We start from the raw sequence: 25,431 nt of genomic DNA, 5'->3' as shown, positions 1-25,431 counted from the left end.
TGTCAATAAATAACATCGTTTCCCATAAAACTCTAGTTACAGCCTTCTTTACTTTCACGTTTTCTTCGATTATTCTATTGTTTGCGATTACGTAACGTAAGTTCCAAGAAAATGCAACGTTTTACATTATTTCTCTATACGCTGAAACAATTAACACAGCGATGCACGTCGATCGGAGATCCGTGTTTGTCTGTTCGAAGAAAATACTCTAACAAATCGATAGCGACAAGTTGGTCGATTTTTTGGTGCGTCGACTCTAATTGAGTAAAAAGAAGCAATTCGAACTGGTGTGCCGGTTGTCTGCTAAAAATTTGCCCGACTCGTACTTCCCGGATGTCGGCGAATTTTAATTGCGACAACGATCGTGGAAGGCGGGACAGGTCGTAAGAGATTGAATTAATTAAAATTCTAAAATGAATTACTCGTGTTAAAGCTGTCCGATCGATCGATCGTCGTAACCGGTTATGTTTATCGCTGATAACGAACGGATCGCCTAAAAATTCGACACAGATCGCTACGGATTCTTTCGCTTACGATATTCGATCGATAGACCGTTTTCGAGAGGGGTGAAACAGCAATAGGATGATTATCGGCTTCTCCATTTCGAATACAATACGATGATTTCATCTTATTGATATTTCCACGTGCGATAATAGTATTTTTTACATTCTGTTCCTCGATAAATTATTTAAAGACATGAAAAGGCGAACAATAGATAATTACTATCTCGTTTTGAAATTGATAAACTCGCAATTTCCTCGTGTTCCTCATTTTTTCCCCTTTACGTTAGCTAGATATGTAGGTCATTCTTTTTACAAACAGCTGTAGAATCTGTCGAAAAGCAGCAACACTGTCGCGAGATTCTCGTGATACGGACAAGGGCGACGCGCAACCGGCAACAGAAGTGGCGCCTCGCGAGCGTGTACCAATGGTTAGCCGGAACAGAGTTATATTAAATTCTTAATGAAAGATTCTTAAAATAACCCGTGCCGTGCAAAGTCGAAACTGTAGTTGGAGAATGAAGATACGAGCTGTTAGCCAATAAATTCCACCGATTATTAAACGCAGAGGTCTCGGTAGCCAGCTATCGGATCGTTCGATCGTGCGATTACGAGAGGAATGCGCGGGAGGATTGTAACGGTAGACCCTCGAGAGGACGGTGTCTCGTTGTTCTTGGTGGAACGACGGGAGAAACGATCGGTGGTGGGTGTCGCGATTTCTCAGGATCGGAGAAACGAGAATGGCAAATCACCGACCTGTCGTTTTTCAAAGGAAGCTATTCGTGTCAATGATCCTCTTTTTTTCTTTTTTCTTTACTTCTTCCGTTTTTCCCTTTTTTTTCCTCGAGCTCGAGAGGATTGCACAATTCACGCGATACCAGTAGGCGGAGAGATTTATCGCGGCGGGTATCCGGCAAATGGGTTAATGGATTCACCTTTTATTCGTGATCTGGACTATCAATTCGCCAGACGGCCGCGAGATTTCTATGGCCGCTTACGTGTGCCTTTTAATTGTTTCATTCGTTCTTCATTCGGCTCGTACGATCCCATCTACGTTTCAAGATTAATGAATTTGAAATATGATTGTATGCACACGAGACGTAAAGATCTTTTAAAGGATCTTGATAGATGACTGCGATCTTGGTCTCGATGTTTCTAAGGATATAGGTGTATCTTTACACCGGTAGTAAGGTAATATTCACAACATAATCAGCGCCACTTGTTGATTAATTAGAGGCTTATGTAATACATCTTTTCAAAGATCTCTGCTCGAGTGCTTTTGCCAATTACGTATGATAGACGCGACATCTGACGAGGCGCTACGTAGTTTTCAATCTCTGGTTAATAGAACCGGGGAAACGAAACGCTCGAAAGTTGGAAAGTATCTCGGTAAAATAGCGAAGGAAACGATAGAAAACCTATACAGGGAGAGAAGAAAGTAAGAGAAGTAACATTAAAAGCAACGGTGGCTAACGCGTTTCGCTTCTTCCGCACGATGTTCCGTTCGAGTCGCATGTACCACCGTTGGTGCATGTCATCGCTTGTTTTACTTACGTTGGAGACGTTGGCGTGCACCGAAAACGGTACACGTGGTACAGATCGTGTTAAAGCGGGTGGTCAAATGACGTTAGGAAGCTGCAGTTCGAACATCGCGAAGTTAAAATCGTGACTTCCTACTATGCTTCTCCGAGCATTCGCAATGGCTCTTTATGGTACCGATATAACACGAGTTCATTGCTTTTCCTCGTTATCTGTCATTTTTAGTTCAAATAATAGGACACCGCGTTCAGACGCGTAAATTACGAGCCATCTTGAGAAACGTAAAGACCGATGCACACGGTTCCATTCGCGCGACGCTTTTCATGTTCGCATCGCGTAAGATGAGGTCGGGGTAAAAGCTCGTTCGTAAGACGATATCTACCGGGTCGTGTTCCATTCTGCCACGGGTCGATTATCCGATAAAACTTATAGTACCTGGCAGATTTTTTCGTAGCCGGATTCGATGGAGCGGATCGCCGAACGGTCTCGCGCACGGTACGGAATTTCTCGGTTACATCAGCGGCAGTTTTTGCGCCGGTACAGCGCGGTATGCGCGTGCAAGTCGGTCGTGCCGGTCGTCCTACACCGCCGGACAAAATTGCGGCCGGTATCAATTGGCCGTGCTCTCCGCGTACACCGGTCGACCTTCTGCAGTTGCAACACGAGACCTGACACAGATAGGAGAGCCGCGCTCGGTCGGTGTGACAGACCAGCCGCGCGCACACTGTGCACACGCCTTGCGAAACCGAACGCCGTTCGTTTCAACGGGAAACCCTGGGTGACGAGAAAAGGACCAATGTTGCCACGCGGACTCGGCATGGGAGGATACCACGACCTCGTGATCCTAGAATCGATCGAAATGCCGCTTCGATCTAGAGTGTGCGAATGCGAACGGGAGTGTTTGAACGAACGCGCGAAAGACTCGGTCGAGGATTGGATAGCGCGAACGTTTATGGGATGTTCGTTGCGGAACATTTTTCGAAATTACCTAAACTGACAATCGCGTTCGTTATTAATTTTTCACGTTATGATTATTCGAGAAGAGAGGAAACGACGTGTGTGTCCTGTTCGTAACTCGTAACTTGTAACAACCATGAGACATCTGGCAATACTTAGGCATTACGATGGTGGTAGTCAGCTATTAAGGACCTTTAAAAGTGGTTAATTGGAAACCTTCCATTCTCGTTAAGTAACGAGGAAATTATCTGTACCTTTTAGTGTCCGTATATTCTGTTATTATAATAATTATATAGATATCACAGGGAATATGATTATTATTCGTATAGAATGACATTTGAATCTTGATCGAGAGATTAAACGGCCGTGCAATGCTGCGGACAGAATCACGAAGAATCGAAGAATGAAAATACATTACGCAAGATTCTTTTTTATCGCAGACGCGTCTAACGATACAAAATACATCGATGAACGTTCTTCGTTTTATATTTAATTACTTTACGCAGCATCTTCAAGCGCGAATAACCGATACGTTTTACGTTGCGATGAAAAATCTTATCTATGAAATTTCATTAAAATCGCTAGGGACCGCGTCCGAAGCAGCCATAGTCAAACTTGGAAAAAGTACGTACGTTCAAAAACTTGTTCCCATCGGACGTAGCAACTTTCGTGATAAAAAGCTATGGCTATTCTTGGTGACATGAACGCCGAACAGTTGGGTGGCAGGCGGGTTTCGGTTTTCCCGCGGCTCGCCGTCTTACGCTATCGATCGGAGATTCTCGACGTGCCTCGATTCTGTCTCCCACGGCACGTAGCGTCGCCGAGCCTAGCCGAGGCGTAAGTAATTTGCGTTCGGACGAACCACAAGCCGCCACAGCCAGCTCTCGATCCGGGACAATAAAGTCCACGGCCGTTCCGTGGGTGTACGGAAAGCCTTGTGTTGGTGTGTTTCAACGTGGCGCAATCGCGGATGAAGACAATCGCGATTCCATGAAACGCGTCGGACACCAAGCGTGCACGTTCGACCGCGGAACCGTGAGGTTCGTCCGAGGTTGCGGCCTCTTAATTTTTCAATAATCGAGTTCCCGGGAAGTCGACCCACTTCGTCGGTTTCTATGGATTCGCGTTAGCCGCCTCGTGTTTTTCCGAGACGACGCGTTTCAGGTTCGAGCTTCATCTCTTCTAGTTTTAGTCGCAGGTATCGGCTTTTCCCCACGCGAAATTTATAACGCTGCGAGCCTTTCGATAAATTCAATTAAAAGTTATATGCGGAATATAATTAAAATCCTTTATAATTTTTCTAAATATTTATTTAACGAACTTCCCAAATCTCCCTTTTCACTACAAATTCCATGGTAATCCTTCCTCCCGTTTCAGTAGCAGCTTGTCAATTTTCGATTAAATGACGATTAAATCGCTGCATTCGTTTAATGTTCGATCAATCATGTACCGCGTTTTGAAATATCTTTCGAAACAAACTGAAACAGCTTCTCTTCGCTCGCGCCTAACAAAACGTTATGTATTACAATCTCTGATCCAATATATAATGCCATAAAGACACTGCATTTCGCATTACTCGAACGTCGTGACACGTATAATAAATACATGGCGATATCGTTTTTCCTGCAAAGTAGTACGCGTCTCGTGGAATATTCAAAAGTAGCATAGCGTGTGTTTTCGTCGCGTCGTTTCTTATTAAGAATTACCGGTAGCGAGAAAAGCACGTGGAAACTATTTGGCAGGAAGTTGAAAAGCTCTTTTGCACGTCTCGCGCTCGCGCGAGAACATCGTTCGACTACGCGCGACAAGTGGCAATGTGCACGCTGCTAACGACGCGTTTGCATCTTGTTGCAGGAAAACATCTCGACCCCGGAGCCAGCCGACATATCCGAGGAGGATCACTACTCAAGTAAGCAAAACCTTTCATTACCCGTACACTCGTGGACCTTGTTGTTCTTCCATTCGTGTCAGAGGCGATCAGAACGCGAGACGAGGTTTTTACGTCACGTTCTTGCTATACACGCGTTCCCGAAGTCGTAGAAAAAATTATTTAACAGAGAAGAATAAACCTTTTGTTCGTATTCTGTAATTATAATACGAATAGACGAATCGGAATAGAAGTTTGCAAGTTTCGAAAATAATTACCGATCGCATGTAGCATTCGATACGTTCAAAGCGATTTCGTGATTCCATAAAATATCAGAATATACATTTATCGTAACGTTATTCGAATCATACAGCGAACTTTAATGCATGTGTTTCGTGTCCAATTAAATGTATTTTCCTCCTCCTATAACTCTACTGTTCATACACCCTTACGTAATTTTGTCTCCTTTCTTGTATATTAAATACGTATGGACCGATCTACAAATGATACGTAACCATCCTAAATCCAAGCACAATGGTTCTCCGCTGTACGTAATATATCCGATCCATTTTTTTTTTTTTTTCATTTTCGCACACATTTTTATCATTGACTAATTGCATTCCGAACGAAATTGTCCAAATGATCGCAACGTAATCGTGCAGACGAAATAGAAAAAACGCCCTCATATGCAACGATATGACAAATATTCATTTATTTTTGGTAAATCACTTCGCTGCACAATTCCATTTTGGAAGGGTTCATACCTTTCTAAAAGAATGTACAACTCTTCCAAACTTCCATTCATCGAAGCATCCATACTCGCAAACCTTTGGAACATTCTCTGCGACCATACTCGCACCTAGACCTTCGTGTAACTTTTCTGCGTGATCAAGTGTTCTCCAAAAAAGACGCAAGACGTAAAGGTGGGATTTTCTGGAAGCGAGCATCATCCGGACGCACGCACTTGACTCTTTCGACTAGATGCAATGTCGGTACGTTCGCGATAAAACCGGCCACGGTGCGTCAAGCTGAAGCAGTGGATCTTTGAATCGGAAGGATTCAGGAACAACATTGTTCGATTTGACTGTCGTATCGTTCTATTTTGGAAATTCTTCGCGATAAATTTTAATTGCTTAACTTGAAAATTAGATTTCTATCGAGATACGACCAAGTTTTAGATTCGATCGATGAAAATGCGATCAGCCCGAAGTTCCCGTTCTCTTTTCGTAACAGACGATGATTTTAGAAAATGCCCCTCTTCTGCTGAACGCATCCACGAAAACGCGTTCACTATTTCTGCGATCGGGCGTCCGCTCGGAGATCGACGAACTCCAGCAGGGGAATCGTTCAATTTTACGTTCGTTGTCCCCTGGACGGGGTCAGGTCGCGGCCGTTTCGAGAATCTGACCCAAATCCTACGGTGGTGGCGTCGCGTTTCTGCATTATTGAACGGACTGAATGATTTAGACGTCACACCGTCCCCGTCAGCCGCCAACTTTATCCGGCTGCTAATAAATCTCTCTCGCTCTGTCGCTCTCTCGCTCCGTATGCTTTCGTTCTGGCGCGACTCGAGTACCCTTCTACGTGTCACTGCTAATTCTCCCGCTTGAACGAATCGACGCTGCAACTGGAGGGAAATGTGGAGTGCAGCGAGCTACTCAGCCGATCATGGTTTCGTGGCAGAGACCGATCATGGGGTGCCAATATCGATTCTCATCGGGCGACGTGCTTCGATTTGCACTGCGACTTACTTTGTCTAGGTTTCGCTTGTCGTATTTTCGTTTTCCACTTCTTTTTCGTTTCGTTTCGGTTGGTTCCTTTTTATTGGTGGATGGGTTAATTAATCCTTAACTGCTGCCGTGCAATGGAAATATATTTAAATGTCGAGAATAAAATTAACTCCGAAACAATAGTTAAGGATTAGAGAGAAACTCGATAAAGTAGCGGCGAAGACTAATTTCGATTATGTAGATCGATCGTCTTTGAATTTGTATCGCTTCTGTGTGATTGATTCATTAAGTTGAAAAAGTTTTAACGTTTAGAGTATGGTTTCTCAACGAGTCATTAGCAACGCGTTTTTCGAATCGGCCGATCGTTTTTGTATCGCGTATGCATTTTATCATTGCGTATAAATACGATTCTGCGTTTAAGTAATTGTAAGTCATTAACGATTGAGTAATGATGTCTGGATAACAGCAATTTATTTCGTACCGACTGTTTTCCTCTAGAATCGGATATCCATATTCTTTACTACCAATGGCAAAAACGGAGGTGATAATTGAAATTGTTTTTCAATCCTCGCTCTGCCAGGCAACGATGTGTCGTTCTTTAACAAATTACAACTTTTATTCTATAATATTTATGTTTTTATATCGTATAAAAGAAATTCAGGTACCGAGTGTTACGAACTCGTTAACGTGAAAGCAAGTGGACTTTGCTAACACGTCGTATTCTTGAGAGTTTAGTGCCTGTGGTTGATCAAGGTGTCGGTTTCGTACAATCCGAGTAAATGACGTTTCTAAGCTGTGCGATGGCGGTTTTAGGTAAAAGGGGCGTGGCGAATAGTTTTCGTCGCTAGAGCGAGGTGAATTAAAAATCTTGATACGTTAGTTTTACCATTGTTGTCGGCAGCTGTGAAACTTGTTACGCTAGGACCCAGTTGCCTACCATCGAAGATCTACCAAAGCGATACAGTGGAACGAAATTTCTTTTTAAAAGTTCACCATAGGCGAAGAAACTTTTCCCAGGGCGCGAAAGAGATAATTTTAATCCAACCTAAAGGGATACACAGAAACGTATGCCAAGAATCATGTATGCAAATCTATACGTATCTTTGAAGTTCCCATTAATTCAAGCAATTTTTTCTCAACGTGTTCTTCAAAGGTTGCATGAATATACAGGATCCGGCAATAACGACAGCCCAATCTTGCATCGGCCGGTCTTTTTTCTGCGAAAACTAAGTCTAAACTTTGGAATAATCTCTCTTCGTACAGGGCTTCATTTTCGACCAGGTCGAGATTGGGTATTTAAAGCGGCAAAGGCGCGGACTAAATGAATTTTAAACAATTGAACATTGCAAACGAATTGGTCGAAATTCAAACGACCATAGCACGTTGGTAAGACTCGCTTTGAAATACGTTTTTCGTTTCTGCGTAAAGATTGCCGACGAATAGTATGAAAATAACCTTCGAAAGCAGATCTCCGACTATTCGATGATCTCCGCTGTTCTTCAGTTCCGTTTGAAGTTTCTCGAAGAACCAACGATAGCGTAATTTTTTATTGAAAGAAACACCGACTTCTTTGAATGCGCATGAGCGTTCATAATTATGCAGCAGTAGAATATTTTTCATCGCATATACATATGTCATCGTGGGTCAAGAGTATGAATTCTGCTTAGGGGCATACAGCCAGGTGTTCGTAGAATCGAAACAAGATTGATAATATTTTACATTGGCAATGATATAAACTAAAATAGAAACATATTTCTACGAAGAACCGCGAAAGCTTGCACTCAAGTGCACGCGTACTTGTACAAATCTGAATCGATTTTCTCGAAAACGAAGCCTTATACGTGACCCGTGGCTGCACTGTCACTGTCGATGCATTCTCTATAGCGATTATCGCATTCGGTGTAAAATGTGTCTGACTATAGACTACAGGCAATCCACTGTCACTCGTTCGCCCCACTCTTCCGTTTCCCCTGCCTTCTGTTCGTAGATCGAGTACGTTCGCTCATAGGTTCCTATATTTTTCAGTTTGTAAACTGTTCTGGGAATTATTTCTAACGAAGATTGCTCGGTTTAATAGAATTTTTCAAGATGCGCGTCTACACGCCATTAATTGTAGTACGAATAGGTATACTTGAGTTTCATTCGTTTAGAAAATTCACATCATTTTGTGGAGAGCTTAAGCGACTGCTATTTTTTGCGTTTCAGTAATTTGTAATTCTTCTTCCAAGTATTCCTCTTCGAGGTAAACAATTTTTCATCCGCTCCTATTTTCCGACGAGGGTCTGTACTCGACGTCAATAACTGAAAACATTAAAAAAAATGCATAATTTTACTATGCAAGTCGTTAATCAGTTTATAGACGTCATTATAAACGCGTGTCTAACGATTTTATTGAAATAACGATCGATTCGAACGACGGAGGCTCGAGCGTGTAAAAGGAACCTTTTGGAAAACGCGTTGGTAAAAGCGAGTCGATTCATCCGCGTCACGAACGAGCTACGTATTTATTAGCATGTACCGACACTTCAACCTCGTAATCTCGTTACCGCGGCCTCTTACATAAAAGAACGGGATACACTCGCGTCTCACGCGCGATGACGCTGCCTCGCGGTTCCGAGAATCGACCGATTAATCAGACGAGGATCTTCGCACCGACACCGTGGCGTCCTCCTTCGATCACGATCCCGCGGCATTTCGATCAGATGAAATTGTACGTAGCACGTTCCCGATCTCCTAGGATCTTCGACTCGCGCTACGCGATACTGTTGTACGCGATGCTACGTGATAGATGTAACCGAGTGTTTACGTCTCGTCGTTACTTCTACGTTCGTATTTACTTTGGGCGATTATGAAAGCGATTTGACGAGTGAAGAATCGAAATCTAATAGATTTACGTGGCCAATTTTCAATGTTCGTGTGCAAGTAGTCTCGCGATTAATCTTTCAATGCGGAGATGAAAAGTTTGCAGTCACAATTTTCAAACGACTCGTATCGAACGAATTCTTTTCAAAGCTTCTTGTTATTCTGTCGAGAGCGATCATCGAATCTTACTGTTCGAGATTCGTGTTACGAGGCTCTCTTCGGGCTTCGTTAACCACATCCAAACTTTCCTCCGGTGTTGCAAGTTTGAACGCGACTCAAACCGACGCGACACACGCGGCAACCAAAAAGATGATCAAATTTCAAGTATTAGGACGTTGTGCGAACTTAGCGTTTACGTTAATAAATTTTCAAAGTGATATCCATCGGCGGCGATAGACTTGTCTGAAACGATCAACCGTGAACTGTCACCGTGACGCTCTCCTTATAAAGATTACAGGAAAATGACAGTTCCGTGTAATTTAATTAAATTACACGGTGATAACGTAACGTTCCAAGTTTTACACGCTTCGAACGAAAGCTTGTCGATTGGTTGATTATACGCAGTCGTTGGACGCGGTTGTATTCAATTTTGTTTCTATACACAATGATTTTTAGATAAATGAAACACGGTGAAATCTACAACGGCAGGCAGAATCGGATTAATTCTATTTAATCTGATTTCGGGCTGATTAATTAAACGGAATTGCATTTGAAACATTTATATCATCGCATTTTATTGTAATTACGAAGTATGATGTATATATTCGATACGCGAAATGTGGATCGTCGATTTAGTGAATTTCATAGTCTTCTCGAAGATTTAACGTGTTGGAACTTAATTCGTTTTAATATATTCGTATTGGCATTAACGTATCCATTTCAGTTAATTCTAAGTGTTTAATTCTTATTTTACGGTTAGTTCATTTTCCAAATGTGATTTCAGACTTGGATAAAACGACCAGGTTGGCTGTGCCAAAAATGCTTCAACGAATGATTTCTCGTTGTAACTTGTTGCAGCGCGATCTGTCTTCGGGCGTGAGGGAATCTTTACTCGTACGAGGCGACGAGAGATCGATAAGCGCGTGCACGATCGAGATGGGGCTCGTACTTATTGGGCATGAGATTTTAATTGACACTCGACGAACTCAGTGTCGCCCTTCTGCGTCGTGTTTACCACGCTCCTGCTGTACTTTCTCCTCTATCTGTACCACTTACGTGACACTTTTTCTTCCAGAGTTTCGACACGGGATATTAAAAAGCAAGAGTTAAGTATTTTTAAAGCTTAACGTGACCTGTGAGAGAAAACTACCGATCAACAGTCACCGTTCTATATATCTAAAATTTCTTATTAGAATTGCTCGTATGAAGTTTCTCGTAAAAACTTTTCTATATTAAACTCCACAAGATTATCGACGACTTTTACCGCGACTATCGACGATTTCACGAGTCACGAAACTCGAATTCCAAATCGGCACTGCGTCCAAATCCAATTAAAAAAAGGGAGGGCCAGGCGGAAAACAAAAAATGTCACGCATGAAATTGCTCGGAATGGTACGCATTGTTCCGGGAGTAAAAATATTCGACGAAACGCCTTCGCTGTTCGTCCAAACAGTATGCCCGTTCTTTGTTCGTGATTCGAAACGTTGTGTGTGTGTGTGCGCGCTCGTGTGTGTACCTGTTGACGCGACCGAACGAAAATCCTGAAAACGCGGCTTCCATGCGCGATCGGTGACGAAACTGTTAACGTAGCTGCATTTTCGCGCGAATGAGCTCGGGAATTCGTCGAATGCCGGAGAATTTCGATGGTTGGACCTGTTGCATCGCAGAACCCGTTCGAAGGGATGGGAACGTCGATCGACCGAGAAACGAATCGACGTAGATGCCACTAAGGAATTCTCGTGCGAGAAAGACTTTGTTCAATGCTTAACACCTTCGCTGCTGATCGGATTTTCATTATTCACGGTGCTACACGCGTCGATTATTATACAAACAAAATAGTTCACCGAATTGTAAAATTTTATAATTGTTTTTTGACCAGGAACATCTCGTTGAGATTACTCTCGATGATAGCAGATCGAGTTCTTTTAATCACGAAGTTGGCAAAAATGATTATCGAAGATATTTCTGGAATATTTTCTATCTTAAATGTGAAATTAGCGTTCGATGTGTTTGGTTTCGCGTTCGAAGAAAGTGAGTTTGAAAGTCTGTTATGCGCATGTGCATTCGGCGAATGACCAATTAGTAGTCTTCTATGTAGGATGAGAATACTAAGACTAAATACTTTTCGAGTATAAATATCTTGAGCCAAGCAATTTAATACGTGCTCAAGTGGCAATGATCGTTATTAGTGCGAAGAAAGTTCATGTATGTGCTTCATAATTTCCCGTATTCTAAAGTATTTTAGAGAAACGTAGGGATTTTAACGAGCATGGACGTAATTTAACTGACGTTTTGATTCGAGGCCACTAGCGCTGAAATATATTTGCCAAAGATCCAACGTTGTATTCATAAATAAGTAATTTGTGTAAACGATACGAAGTAATTTGTGTTATTTGCATAAAGATTAGAAAACAAATGATATTTTTAACAAGAGTTACAAGCATGCGTGACTGTCGATAAACGTTATCAGGAATATACGAAACGAAAGAGTTATCGATTACGCGATCATTAGCTCGTTTATCTTCGTTGAAAGTAATTCATTGAAAATTTTCTCTGCTGTTAACTTTTTCGATCTTCGTTCAGTCGCTAGAAAAGAATATTGACTGCAGGGCAATTTTTATTATCCATTACAAAGTAAAGAAAAGTACAAGAGTCTTTAGATATTTCACGAATATTCCTTTGCGAAAGACGAAAAAGGAAAGACAAAGCGAACTACATTTCCCAAAGGTTACCCAAATCAAAACTGAACGTGAAACGCAAATCAAAGCACCGAATAAATCACCATGTCAAAATTCTCCAACAAGTGTTAAACGATCATAGAAACTACAGTATCACGATCCTTAACGATCTCGATCGTTCAAGCACCACGTCACAATCTAACAATCCCAATATATTATGTATGTTATATGCAAGTCGCACTACCAGAAAGGTCCGGTCTCCGGTCTGGCCTCGGCCGGGCCGGAAGTGGGCGCGAAAAATCCGACTCTCACCCCTCCATCGGCACCATTCACCGTGTTAATCATGCCCTGAGACCAATTGGCACTTTTAATTTCGGCAGGCGCGCTCATGAAAGACGCGGATAAGCTGAAGCTGATGCTGCTCGCTTGGAATTATAATCTTCAACAGCAGGCTCAGGCTCAGGCCCAGGCCCAGGCACAGGCTCAGGCCGCCAACGCGGCCCTTTCGCCAAATAACTCCTCGACAACCACGGCCACCACCGTTGGCACACCTGTCACCAGCCAATCGGCCATTTCCACGGCAAACAACACCATTAACAACTCCACACTTACAGGTAACACCTTATTTCATCGATCGCGAACGACCGACCGCTCGAGCTTCCCGCTGTTTCCACGTTTTTATTTTTTTTTTTTTTTTTTTTTAACAAAGAATTAAGATAATCGCTTCTTCCATGTGACCGTGGATCGCGAGTAACGAAACAGTACAGAGGTTTTTTATTTGCTTGAAAGATCGGTTGCTGCGACGTCGGTAGACATTCGAAGTTTTCCAACCGTGGTTGATATATTTTTTTTTTCCTTTCGCTTTTCTTTCTCGATGGGAATACTAAAAAGGACTTCGAGAATTCGATAACGTGTGTTGTTTATTAGCATGAACATAGGAAGTTGGTATTTTCGTATAGTATATCTTGTTTGGTTGGTAATATTGTTGCAATATTTCGTTGACGTTATTAGTTGTTATATGTACTTTGTGGTTGGTATGGAGTGTTTCTTCTTTCTTTTTTCTTTGTAATTTGGATATCTGTTTGAATCGTATTGATTCGCTTGCGGCTGGGAGGGGGACGGGGGGAAAGGCAAGCGTTTAACGTAGTGTACTCATTGTACGGTTAAAGAATTTTTAGTTCGAGGAATTTTCGTCAGAGCGATTCGTCTTAAAAAAACGATGGGAACGATACAAGGATACCCTTTGAAATAACGTTACGCGGTATATAAAGGAAGAAAGGCTTAATTCCACTTTGATGACGAAATGCTGGACGCAGGCTGAAAAGGATCTCGCGGCAACGACGGCATAAACATGGAGACTTCAATGCTCGAGTTTCGCGTCCTTCTGCGGCGGCCAGTGAATTGCAGGTTTCGCGGGGCCAAGGTGTACCGGCTATTTAGCTCGCGCGAGTTTTGTCGTGCTGGCTGACGTGACTAATGGATTGTCGGGCCGTGACGTGCCGCGCAGGAAATTCAGACTGCGCCTTCTTTGGCCCGCGAAACAGAGCCGTTTCGAAGGCGACATACTTCTCTCTGTTAATCGACCGTGATTAACGCCACTAATTAACCGTGCTTCATTTCTCATGTCACCCACGCGTGGCCCGTTGTATCGTGCGGTACGTGCTTACGCGATGAGGAAATTTTCTTTTGTCATTCGGTTTTCAAGCTTACACAGAATGCTCGCCGGAGACGAAGAACGACCATTTTGCGGTTTTAAATTGCGGAAGAAGATATAGTACCTTTGCGAATATTAACATCGCTTACGGTTGTGTTCCTTTATTTTACCCGCGATCACGCATCGAACGATAAATCATAGAGCGCAGGAAAATCTTCAAATGTTAACGAAACGTAATAACAATTAGACTTTGCATCGACACGGTCGAACGATTCGCAGTGCTCGCAAATCCCCAGCGTCGTTCGGCGAGCAGAAATAAATCGCGGATATTCGGGAACGCAGGAGTACTTAGAGATATATAGAATACACGGGAACGTGGAAGAAAATGCCTCGATCAACCGTGGACGGGGATTGGAATCGTTCGTTGGAATATTTTCGCGCTGGCAATCGTCTCGGGCTCGTGTCGCTTTATCGTCTGACGGAATCGCTCGACTAATGCTGCAATGTTACGAAGATTCATGCATGGGATTACGCGGATCGATCGGTTGACGTTTTATGTTGGATTATTTCGGGAACTTTCGTTGTCTGGAAAATCGCGACAGAGAAGAGAGAACGATGTTACGTTGCGACGTAAAAATGAAATTTAATTACAATTAAACGGTTTTACAGCCCGATAGATGGATTCTAGTTCTTCAATTTTTATTGTCATATTTTTCCTCCGAGTTGATTAAATCGCGAGACTCTAAATTTTTGATTTTCCATCGTTAACAGCACGAAAACGGCGCTAAAATCGGTTTCGATACAAGGTCGCGACAACTCACGTTTATTAATGGAACTAATTTTATCGTTATCCGAATGCACGGTACGGCACGTGTATGTATTTTTTGTAATAACACCTATTTAACGTATCAGTTATTTCAAACACTCGAGTACGTAAGCAACTATTTCTTATCTGCCATTCAAGGTGGTAAGAATCGATACAGGCGAACAAGCATTAAAGCCATTCGGATACACGAGTACATAGTGATCTTATCATATCAGACATCGGATACCCGGTTTCTTTCTCGCAAGAACGAATCGATTCAGATACGCGACTGCGTGCCGACGTTACTCTTTACCGTCGAATTAGACATTGAACTCCAAAGCAGTCCTTTCTCTTTCCTCGCTACATCGATTTGAATCAATGAATGCATTCAATTGAATGTTGATCGTCGAGATTAATATCGAAGGATCTCTTTCTCTTTCTCCGCGATTATTCATTTAGATAAGCGACTATACAATAAGGTTTAAATCTTCATAGTCGAATTAAGTATACATTAGGCGTCAAAGCGACGAATCAATTTCGTTCTGACAGCCGATTTGCAAGCATACATTGAGATTAATCGTACGATTAACAGCGAATCTTACCATCGAAATCTTTGTCTCTCTCGATTCATAAAACTTTCGTCGCGACATTTTTTAATAAAATAAATTTCGGAATTTTGGAATCTTAAGCAGATCGCTTCGCTGTGTAATTGGCGAACGACGAGACAACTCGTCATTCTGATTAATATCCAGGCTCGCAATTAAGGTTGTCGTAGAACGGTAGCATTTTTAGGGCAACTCGGCCGTAGCGAAAGAGTTAAATCACGATGACATGCACACCACCTCCTGTCGGAGACCGAGCAGCCTTCCCTTCTCCTTTTTCGCCGCTGACTCGATGCCGAAGCGGTTCAGTTAGGCGAGGTTGCGGAAGGATAATTCACCGTTGCCCTCTGTCCCCTCCTCCGGGATCCTGGTCGGCGGCGGCCGTTTCGCAAAACTGGTTTCGAACCGGGCCTCCGCATCTCGGACCTGGTCATTGCGTAATGAACCAGCCCGACGAAGACGCGATGGTACGCGCGCAAACCGGAGGATCGTTCCACGCCTCCCCTTCTGCCTCCCTACGCTCCTTTACCGGCGGCGGTGACCAGCGCGCGGATTCTGCGTTTCACGCGGGACAGCTCGTCGTCGTTCTCCTGTCCCCGGACGCGCGTTTCGCAAATCGATTTCGCGATAAACACGCGCGGCCGCCGTTTTACGATCGCCGCGGAAAATTTGCTGGGAAAATGGCGGACGATATTTTATACCGGTTTACTGGTGTTTCGCTCCGTTCCAGCGTCCCTCCCATCCCGCTCGTCGTTCACGCCGGTTCCAGCTCTGCCTCCGCCTCGTCCCGTCTCGCCTGGCTGCGTGCACAGGGTGTGTTAATTGAAATGTTTATCACGCTTTGGGAATTCCGAGGATTTCGAGTTTGTCTGATTTTTGAATTTCGTTCCTGCGATGTTAGATTGTTTTCCACGAAAACGAGAAACGTATTCTAATCGCGTCTCTCTAGGTTTCTGCTTTTTGCAACGACCAAGTGTACGAATCTTGGATTTGTCCTTCTCGACAGATGTTTCTACCGTAGCAACGCTCGTAATATAAATACATTGACAAACCACTCGAGTACTCGTTAGCGTCCGGTCCCTGTACAAGCTTCCAACTACCAATAAAGCCATTAACAGTGGATAGAATTTCGAAACGGTAGCCGGTAAGATAAATCGATTTTTTTTCCCCGAATAAAAGTTCTCGTGGGCAACGATGTATCTTACGGATGAATTCTTCCGAGAAGGCTGCGCCTGTCGTCCGACGTCGACGGAACAGCTTCGAGAGAAGAACGAATAAATCTTCGTCCTATCGTCGTGTGGTTATCACGATTTTTAATCACTTAATATGCTCCTGCTCAAGTTGTGCCTTAACGGTAAAGAATCTTTCCTCGACGATGTTTGCCAAAGAGAACACGTACCTACTGCACGGTAGATGCCTGATGTCGTGCGATTAACAAACCTGATTTTGCATAGCAAAAGTGATTTTCTCCTACGACTGTTTCGTTCCTTCGTTAAATTACCGTTTGACATTTGTGAGAGTTCCCTCGCGATATATGGAAAATAGGCGAAGAAATAAATTTTTAGACGAGCGCGCGTACGAGGTAGAATTTTTACCAAAAGTAGCCGAAAGAAATGACCGAAGCTTTAGAAATACAAATACAAGCTTGAGAAATATTGTTTAACGAACCGTTCCTCATAAATCGCCGAAAACTCTTGCCACCAAAGACGTCGGCCATCCGTACGAAGCAATTCCACGTTCTTTCGCGTGCTACTCGGCCAAAGAATTTATTAATGTCCCAGGAAAATGAATTCTCGCGAAACGTTGGACTTCCAACGCGAACACGAGGTCGAGGGAAGAAAAAAGGAACAAAAGTGCCGGTGCGGTATCAGGAATCTCGTGGAGGTGTGGGGAGACGGGCGGATTGTTCCGTCATCCTCGCAAATGTCACTGACCATTAAGGGAAGGTTCGTCCTTTCTTTCCTCCTTCTTTCTTTCGCTCTCTCCCTTTCTTTTTTCCTTTTTATATTTTTGCAGAAAGGTGAATTCTCGTCGGATGATTCAAAAGGCAGATAGCAGCCGCGCTTGCGAAACGAAAGTTCGCTCGTTGTATATTTTCCCGGCGATCTTTTCAACGCGATCGCGGCGCGCAATGACGGGGCCTTTATCGGGAAATCGATTTTGCGAAATACTCGTAGGCGAACAGACGTTGGTCAGAAACACGGCCGCTCGTGACAAAGGATAGTCATGGCTGTTATGTAAATCTATTAATCGGTGAAAGAAATCTGTTTCCATGGTGTACGTTGTTTCTTTGGTTTTGTCTCCGTGGGAACAGAGATACGTCTGGTACGAACGATTGTAAAATTTCGAGTCGATAGATGCGAGCAACGCATTGTCATTTTAATTTGTATTTATACTACTTACGACTCGACAGATAAATATGAAATTTAAAATCCAACTTGCGACTAAAATTTTCTGCCAACTGTCCTTAAATTATCTACGAATATCTCCGGCTCGTAATGAAATTACAAGATACGAGTTTCTTTTATTCGGAGAAGAGCATACAGCTCTTGCGAGATACGCGCCGTACAGAATTCTCTCTTTGCCATGGAAAAACGTCTTTCCGCGATTTTTCATCTTTCCAGCGAATATCGAGATTTTAAATCTCGCCGTTTCGCAGAACCTGCGGTCGGCGACGCGATAAAGAATCTTCGCTTTAATGGCTGGTGACATTTACGAAAGCGACGCGAAGTAACGCCTGTTGCGAGGCGAATCGTGTCTCCGGTGATTTTCTCGTATGGTTATTAGCTCGGTTGCCACGGATACTTTCTTTCTCTCGTCACGGCCGTACGTGTCGTCAGGCGATTTTCGGATAACGCGAATCTTGATAAGACCCTGTGCCAGCGAATCTGTTCGTATTTGCGTTTACCACGGAATTACGTGGACGCTACGAGTTTCAGAATGTATTATACTTGGTGATTCGGAGAATTTTAACGTGAAAATTGACGCGAAGAAATCGTGAAAGTGTAGGGATAATCTCTTTCTTCTTCTTTTTCTTTTTTTTCAAAAATAACAGTAGCTTCGAGTCGCAAAGAAGTTTCTAACAAGTTCGTAATTGAATTAGATTGCAAATAGCCTTATAATTGAAACAAGGGTATAATTCTGTCTAATTACGAAACGTCGCTAACTCGATCAATTGTATTCTCTCGTGCAGAAAATTATACTACAATCGTGTATCGAGATATAATATCGAGGGATAGTGAAAGTCATCAGGTTTCGTTAATCGTTCGTTAAAATATACAGGGTGGTTGGTAACTGGTGGTACAAGCGGAAAGGGGGCGATTCTACGCGAAAAAAGAAGTCGAAAATATAGAATAAAAATTTTTCGTTTGAGAGTTTGTTTTCGAGAAAATCGACTTTGAATTTTCGCTCGGTACGCGTGCTGTACGTTATAACGGATCTCACTGTAGATCGTTGTCTCGATGGAAAAATTAAAAAAAAAAAAAAAAATTTTGTTCTATATTTTTGACTTCTTTTTTCGCGTAGAATCACCCCCTTTCCGCTTGTACCACCAGTTACCAACCACCCTGTATAACACCTATATAAGTTAAAATAGAATGAAACATCAATCTATGGGAAGACAACTGGTGCGAACATATCGGCATGAGATATGAAAATGATATTACGATTATGTACCGTCAGAGAAAGTGTTGCCAGACTACTTTGTACGCGGTAGGATTCGATGCTTGACAGTTTATAAGATAGTTCTAAACGACCGTGCACTTACTCCGGTGTCGGGCGAATAGCATCGGATCGATCGAACTGGAAATTTCTGAATTTCTGTAATCTAGCACATATAGATATTTCATCCATCTAGATATACTATCGAAACGAGCCAATCGTGGAAATAAAATATTCAAGGAAAACAAGGATGGGCAAGGTGTTACTGGAAAATCATTGAAAGGCAAAAATACGAATAGATTGCGAAAAGAGGCAGACGAACCACGCATTGGCATTACGTTAATATAAAATTTTCCATTGGCTGAACCATGTAAAGCGTAAAGTAAAAGGACGAAAGATCCTTATCCTTACCCTTAGCCGAACGAGCGTCACACCAACGCAACAAAGTGCGAAGGAAACGCGTAAACGTCCGGCGGTTGGTGCGGTATCGCGGCAGCGACCATGCCGTTAAAATCCACGACATCCTCTCGGATTCAAGCCCCGGCGTGTTCCACGCTATATCCCAGGCAACATTCTAGCGTGTATCGTTGGCTGAACGAGATAAAACACACGCTGGCTCGGAGTCGGTTTGCCGGTATGTATTCATAGCTGGCCGGACGGGGCCGTGGGCGTGCGCCAGCTCGTCCGTGAATTTTGTTGCACGGCCACGCATGTAGCGGCTAGAAAAAGAGGAAGTCGCCTGGGCCGGGTATTAGTTTCCTTTTGCGGGAAGCGGTTGAAAGAATGAGGAGGACGAACTCTGCCGGGTGGGGTGGCGAGGCGACTGATTTCAGGTTCAGGACGGCCATTCGAGTTCAGGAACGGTGCTGCCTGGTGGGATTGGGATTGCTAACCGGCTTTCTAGCCGAGCCTAGGCCGGGTTCCCCTGGCCCCTCTGCTGCTTTTGCAACGCCGGCATCCGCTCGCCGCAGGCCAGAAACCCTCGATGCCTCGGTGTAAGCGTAGTACCGTACCCCGTATGCCGTATACCGTGCGTTGCTCCTATCTGCTGCACGTTGCGTGCGTATACCCGTACACGTACTAGTACCTATGTACATTCGGCTCAAACGACTCGCCAGCAGGACGAACACCGATGCCTCGATTCGTTTTGCGCGCTTTTTCACCGACGGCAGTCGAGTCATGGAAGGGGACGGGGGATGAAGCAATGGCTGGTTTTAGTAATTTTGTTTTGGGCCTGAAGCAGCTATCGACTATCGGAGAGGAGAGTTAATAAGAGGCAATGGGCGAGGGTAATATTATATTACGTTTTGTTTGAAATAAATATCAAAATGAAACGTTGCATGGCGAGAGAATCAGGAAGCGAGAGTGAAACGATATTAGATACGATATTATATTATTTACTACTTCTGTGCGTGGAACAGGAATATTCGTTCTCGGCAGAAATAAAACATTATTTGTCACTTTGTGTCGTAGCGTGCCAAAGCAGATAAAATATAAACGACACACCGAGAGGGTGCAGTGTAATTTCCTTGACTTCACGGCATATAGGTTGGGTTCGAGTAGGTCTCTTACTAACCATAATTACAACCCTATTATGTTCTTGCTGAATCTGCGATTTCTTCGGTCGAAGAGTATCGTGGCGGATTTGTTGTTCCTTTTCAAGATCATTAATAGCTTTATTCATTGTCCTCGACTCGCCGAGTCGTTAAAGTATGCCCTCATGAGATCATCTACGTTCACACGGACTTTTCTCCCACATCGGATAGCTGTTTATCCTCGCTAGTTAATTCGCAGCCTGTAAATCGCATTTCTGATACTGCAAACTCATATTCCACTTGTTTAGACGTATTCTTCGGTACTAGCATCTACAGCTTCAGAAATCCGATACGTGTATGCTTTCGTTCTACGTTAACACTCTACATTCGCGGTAACGTGAACTTACATCCGCTTATCGTCTCGATCAATGAAAATGATATATACATACACACGTATGTAAATATAAAAAATATATCAAAGTAGCGTGGAACCGGACGTGACTCTTCGATATTCTCCCTTAAGTTACGAAACGGGAGTTCACTCTACGCGAGCGATTTCCCTTCTCAAAATTATCTTCGATTTAATGGAACTTCAGCTTCGCCCTAAAACCGCTGCGAACTCGGTCGAAAAATCGAGCAACGGTCTTTGTGTCACATCCGCCGCAAAATGTTTCTGCAACACAATCGAGCATGACCAAACTGGGAAATCGTTCCCTGACCCAGGACAAGGGGTGGGGAATAGGGAAGCCGTTCCGCTCAGCGCGTTCCTCGTGGCCACGAATTGTTTGAGCCGAGTGTACGGGCGCAAGAACCAAGGTGCAGCAACCTCGGAGCCGTTTCAGCCGTAGAGAAAGAGGGAAGGAGAGCCGATGTTGCGCCGCCTCCTGGACGAGGGTCCAGTTTCCTGGGTCGTCTACTCGCGCGTTCAGTTACTGGTTCTACCGGAATCTTCCTGGAAGCGGCATGCGTGGTTGCGTGCGCGCGATCGTTGAACGCGCGGCGCGGAATTAGAATCGGTAAGCGACTCGGGGTGGTCAACGATGAACGGCGCGGCGCCCGGCTTTCTACCAACGACATCGCCTTACGACGTAGACGCCACGCAAATCTCGAGTCGAACGGCTTCCGGGATGATGTCGCGTCCTGCAATTTGTCCCTCGGCTGAACGACACTCAGACGGCATTGAAAACGCGATTATTTAGCCATTAATCTTGTTGTTTTCGACGCTCGTGGCAGCCAGTTTCATTGTGGAGCGACTGGTCAGACTACTCTGCTCGCACCGTCGAGCGTTGGTCTAACTGTGTAAGTTTAGTATTGTGGTGGATTTTTTCTCTCGGTACAAGAGGGTTGGACTTCCTGTCCGATGACTTCTGCTCACGTTGCGCTGCGCGCTGCTTCGTGGGAAACGCGGCAGAGAGTTTCTCGCCGATCGAAGCGTACGCGTTGTGCAAGTCTTTCGAGCATAGTCGTCGAATACGGAATTTGGTAGGTGTTTTATTTTCTCGAGAATAAAATTATCGACGAATAATAAGTAGCTTTCTATAGTATTTTCTATAGTATAGTAGCTAGCTATAGTATTTACTATACGTTTGTTCTCCTCGCTACTTTAGCGAAATTGAAAAATCCACGCAGTCTAAACACCCTGCGCACGCGATTACGCTTTCCTGCCAATCCTCGATTTTTGTTTTCCTAATCCAGAATCGATTACCGAGTAGGTAGAGTGGAAGAAGCGGACGAAGCCGAGGTAGCCTCTTTACGATTCCCCCGCGGCGCTCCCTACCAACGGATTGGCGTCGGTGTCGGTCGAGTTCGCGCGTGTAGCCTCTCTCGCCGCGCCGATCCGACTCGTACCTGTCCTCGGCAACATCCTCGTGAAAGCACCTTCGCCCGGTACGTTCTCTCCCGGGACCGCGGTGGCGTGCCTCTTTCTTACACCCGGTGGAAGGGATCTACTTAGACTTATTACGGGTTTTGGAAACAGGTCGGCCTTTTTGCACGGCGGAAAGGATACGTTCCTAAGAGACGCCTCGAGACAGGCCTGTAAATAGCGGTTGGTGCGGAGACAGAGGCCCGTATTCGGGACGCCGCGCTCCATGTTGCACGCGTACTCGCGCCGACTTGTCGACGATGTTCATTATTCGAAGGAGCGCGGGTCGCGGACTGCAATTTTTCTCGGTGGAACCCGATCATTCGGAATAATACGGAGCCGTTAAAAGGCGAAGATGAGCCGTTTCGTTGCCTAAGAACGATTTTCTAATAGGCATCGCGACTTAACGCGGCTCGACGCTCGAGTTTCTTCGGGAACCGTTAAGATATCCTGTTGTTAACGCGAGGACAGTGTTCCGTTCTGTTATGTTTTATTCCCGTGGCCGTTTCGTTGCCAATTGGTTGAACTCGGCCGAGGAGTGATTATACCAGGAGCTACGAACCGAGATGCGAGGTTCGGGGCAGCGAAGAACTTTAGAAGAGTAATTTTGGTGTGTGAAGAGCCGTTCGTTAAGTTTATGGTCTTCTAGATGGAGGATTGTCAGAGAATGTGTGTGTTTAGTGGCGAGTTTACGAGGAACCGTCGAACGGGGTTAATTTTCATGCTACGGTTAAAATTTTCAAGAATCGATTTATTCGATTAACAATATAAATCTTTGCTAAATATCGCTCTATATGTCGATCTGATAATCGTCCATTGAAAGCAGAATTTATAAGTTCGTTCAACGATAAATGCCGATACGACTTCAGATAGTATTCTTGTTTGATCGTGCTAGTACGACTGAAATTATCACATCTCCATCGTAAACTTGAATAACTGTAATGCTAACAGCTCCGTTCTCAGATACGATGCATACGGTAGAGCGAGACGGCTCGCTGTTCCTTCGATCGTCCTTAATCAGTGGCGTCACGCAATTCAAACGTAGCATCGTTATTATATTTATGCCATAAATACCACCCACATGCTCGTTGTCAGTTGGTTTATTTAACCGGTTAGTGTTTTCCAGTTTAACCGTGGGAAGAAAGGGGATCGTCCTTCTCTTCCGCGAACAGGAATTCAATTGAACAGGAACGCCCCATCAATCTTCCTCCAGTTAACAGCTTGTATTCCGCGTTTAAAGTCATCTGATATATCTTTGAGATTTTCAAGCGTGTTTTACTCTGCGCAACAAAATCGGAGAAAACAGAATTAGCATAGTTGAACAACTGTCAACCGCATAGCACGATTGCTTTTTTAAACGCAGTTTCAAACGTACATCCTTCCTAACTCCGAATGCAAATTACATTATTTGTATGCAAGCCTGATCTTCTTATTTGCAGACTTGCAAAAAAATATGGAAAAGTTCTATGATATCGATCGCATCGGCGCTAATATTCTGTTCGAGTTAACACGCTATAAAAGCTTTCCTCTCCACTCGATATTTTGTCCTTAATAATTCTCCTTGGCGCAACAATATTTTTCCAATCGCGTGATTCCGAACGAACGTCGTCCCGGTGATCTATCGCTTCGCGAGATCCCGAGAAGCGGGAGAATCGAGGCTCGAAGGGAATTGCTAGATCGCCAGATGAGAACAAGTTCTACGGAAAACCGAGAGGTTATTTGAATTGTCTTCGCGGGTTGGCTAGGCGCAACAAGTTGACAGACGCCGTTCTAGATGCGGCGATAAAAACTTCACCGTTTAATGCCGAGCTACGCGACTGGTCGTTGATGTAAATGCGCAATTGGACGTTTCGTTTCACCGTTTCGCGTAATTCGCGAACGTCGGGGGAATTGTTTGATGGGAAGATCGACGACACAGGCATGGTTTTCGGCTTTTAGCACTTTAGTCGAACGTTTCGGGCCAATTACGTTCTTGCTTTTGAGCGCAATTATGGTCGGGGTCAATTGGAATGCCTTTCTTCACAGAAGGATACGGCGGGCGAAGAATTCCTTCGTACTTAAAAACGAAACCAGAACGAAGACGAGTGCCTACGGCGGTGTTCTTTCTCCGTACGATCCGTGTGTTTGCTTTAAGTTTGATTTCCATTGTAAATAATTCCTATTCCTTTCGAAGATCTCACCTAGAAGCTTTCATCGCGGCGTAGCGAACATTCGGTGATTCACAGACAGGAACGTACCTCGGACTGCTTCAAACCCGTCATCAAACATCTATAGTACCACAAGTTCACGTGTTTCTCGAGTCACGTTCGAGGAGAAATTGACTCCTACTTTCCGAATTTCCTGCTTTTTCGTCGATTTATGTGCTAAAATTCCGGAAGGTTCGAAGCAGACGAATCTACGATAACGACCAACCATCGTTTCTTCGAAGTTGTCTTTCAACGTAACGGCTATGACCAGCTAAAATTCGTGATATTTTCCACGCTAACCCCAGAGCCTAAATCCGCCAATCCAACTTTTTCTATTCTCAGCGGATCAATGATCGATATAACGACGAATAACCAGGCTGTTTTATCGATATTGCAGACTCGCGAAACGGGTCCTCGGATTTGGTGGATATGCCAGCCGGGACCGTTCCGAATTTGGGAGCGGTGGCAGGAGTCGGAGGCGAGGATATGGCATCCTTGTGGGCTTCCTACGCCATGGGACTAAAGAAGACACCGCCGCCAGCGTCCGCTGCCACGCCCTCGCGATCCGATCGCGATCGCGAGTCCAGTCCACCTGGAGAGGGGACGGGCAGCGCTCACGACGAAACGAGCAGCAGCGGTAATAAGGAGGACGAGGACGACGACGACGAGGATGCCGACGAGAGGTTGGATCCCAGACACCACGACCCAGAGCGCCAGAAGGCTTTCAACGTAAGTTCGCGATTTACGTAATTCCCTTCTGCCGGTCGTTTTTCCCTTTCTTCTTATTTTGTTTCGGGGTGAAGACGAAACGCGAGGCCACCCTGCCGCGCCGT

The 25,431-nt window shown here is 44.3% G+C and overlaps 1 protein-coding gene and 1 long non-coding RNA gene across 5 annotated transcripts in view; one reads left to right on the top strand and one right to left on the bottom strand.

Annotated features, from left to right (window-relative positions):
• The window catches only part of LOC138187647 (nucleolar protein 4-like), a 94,374-nt gene that overhangs the window by 57,081 nt on the left and 11,862 nt on the right, over positions 1-25,431 (top strand). For 2 of the 3 annotated variants that reach the window (XM_069128627.1, XM_069128625.1), the window contains exons 2-4: positions 4,851-4,905; positions 12,673-12,906; positions 24,996-25,327. In XM_069128627.1, the coding sequence (XP_068984728.1) occupies positions 4,851-4,905; positions 12,673-12,906; positions 24,996-25,327 (621 nt within the window). The remainder of the gene's footprint in view (positions 1-4,850; positions 4,906-12,672; positions 12,907-24,995; positions 25,328-25,431) is intronic. The other variant, XM_069128628.1, reaches the window with a different exon arrangement.
• Positions 8,315-25,431, bottom strand: part of LOC138187651 (uncharacterized) — a 205,238-nt gene continuing 188,121 nt past the window's right edge. For both annotated transcript variants that reach the window (XR_011175231.1, XR_011175232.1), the window contains one exon: positions 8,315-8,894. This is a non-coding gene — a long non-coding RNA (uncharacterized LOC138187651). The remainder of the gene's footprint in view (positions 8,895-25,431) is intronic.

Source organism: Bombus flavifrons, chromosome 15 (assembly GCF_040668555.2).
Source record: "Bombus flavifrons isolate JBK064 chromosome 15, iyBomFlav1_principal, whole genome shotgun sequence".
Lineage (NCBI taxonomy): Eukaryota > Metazoa > Arthropoda > Insecta > Hymenoptera > Apidae > Bombus > Bombus flavifrons.
This window is presented reverse-complemented; position numbering and strand designations above follow the sequence as displayed.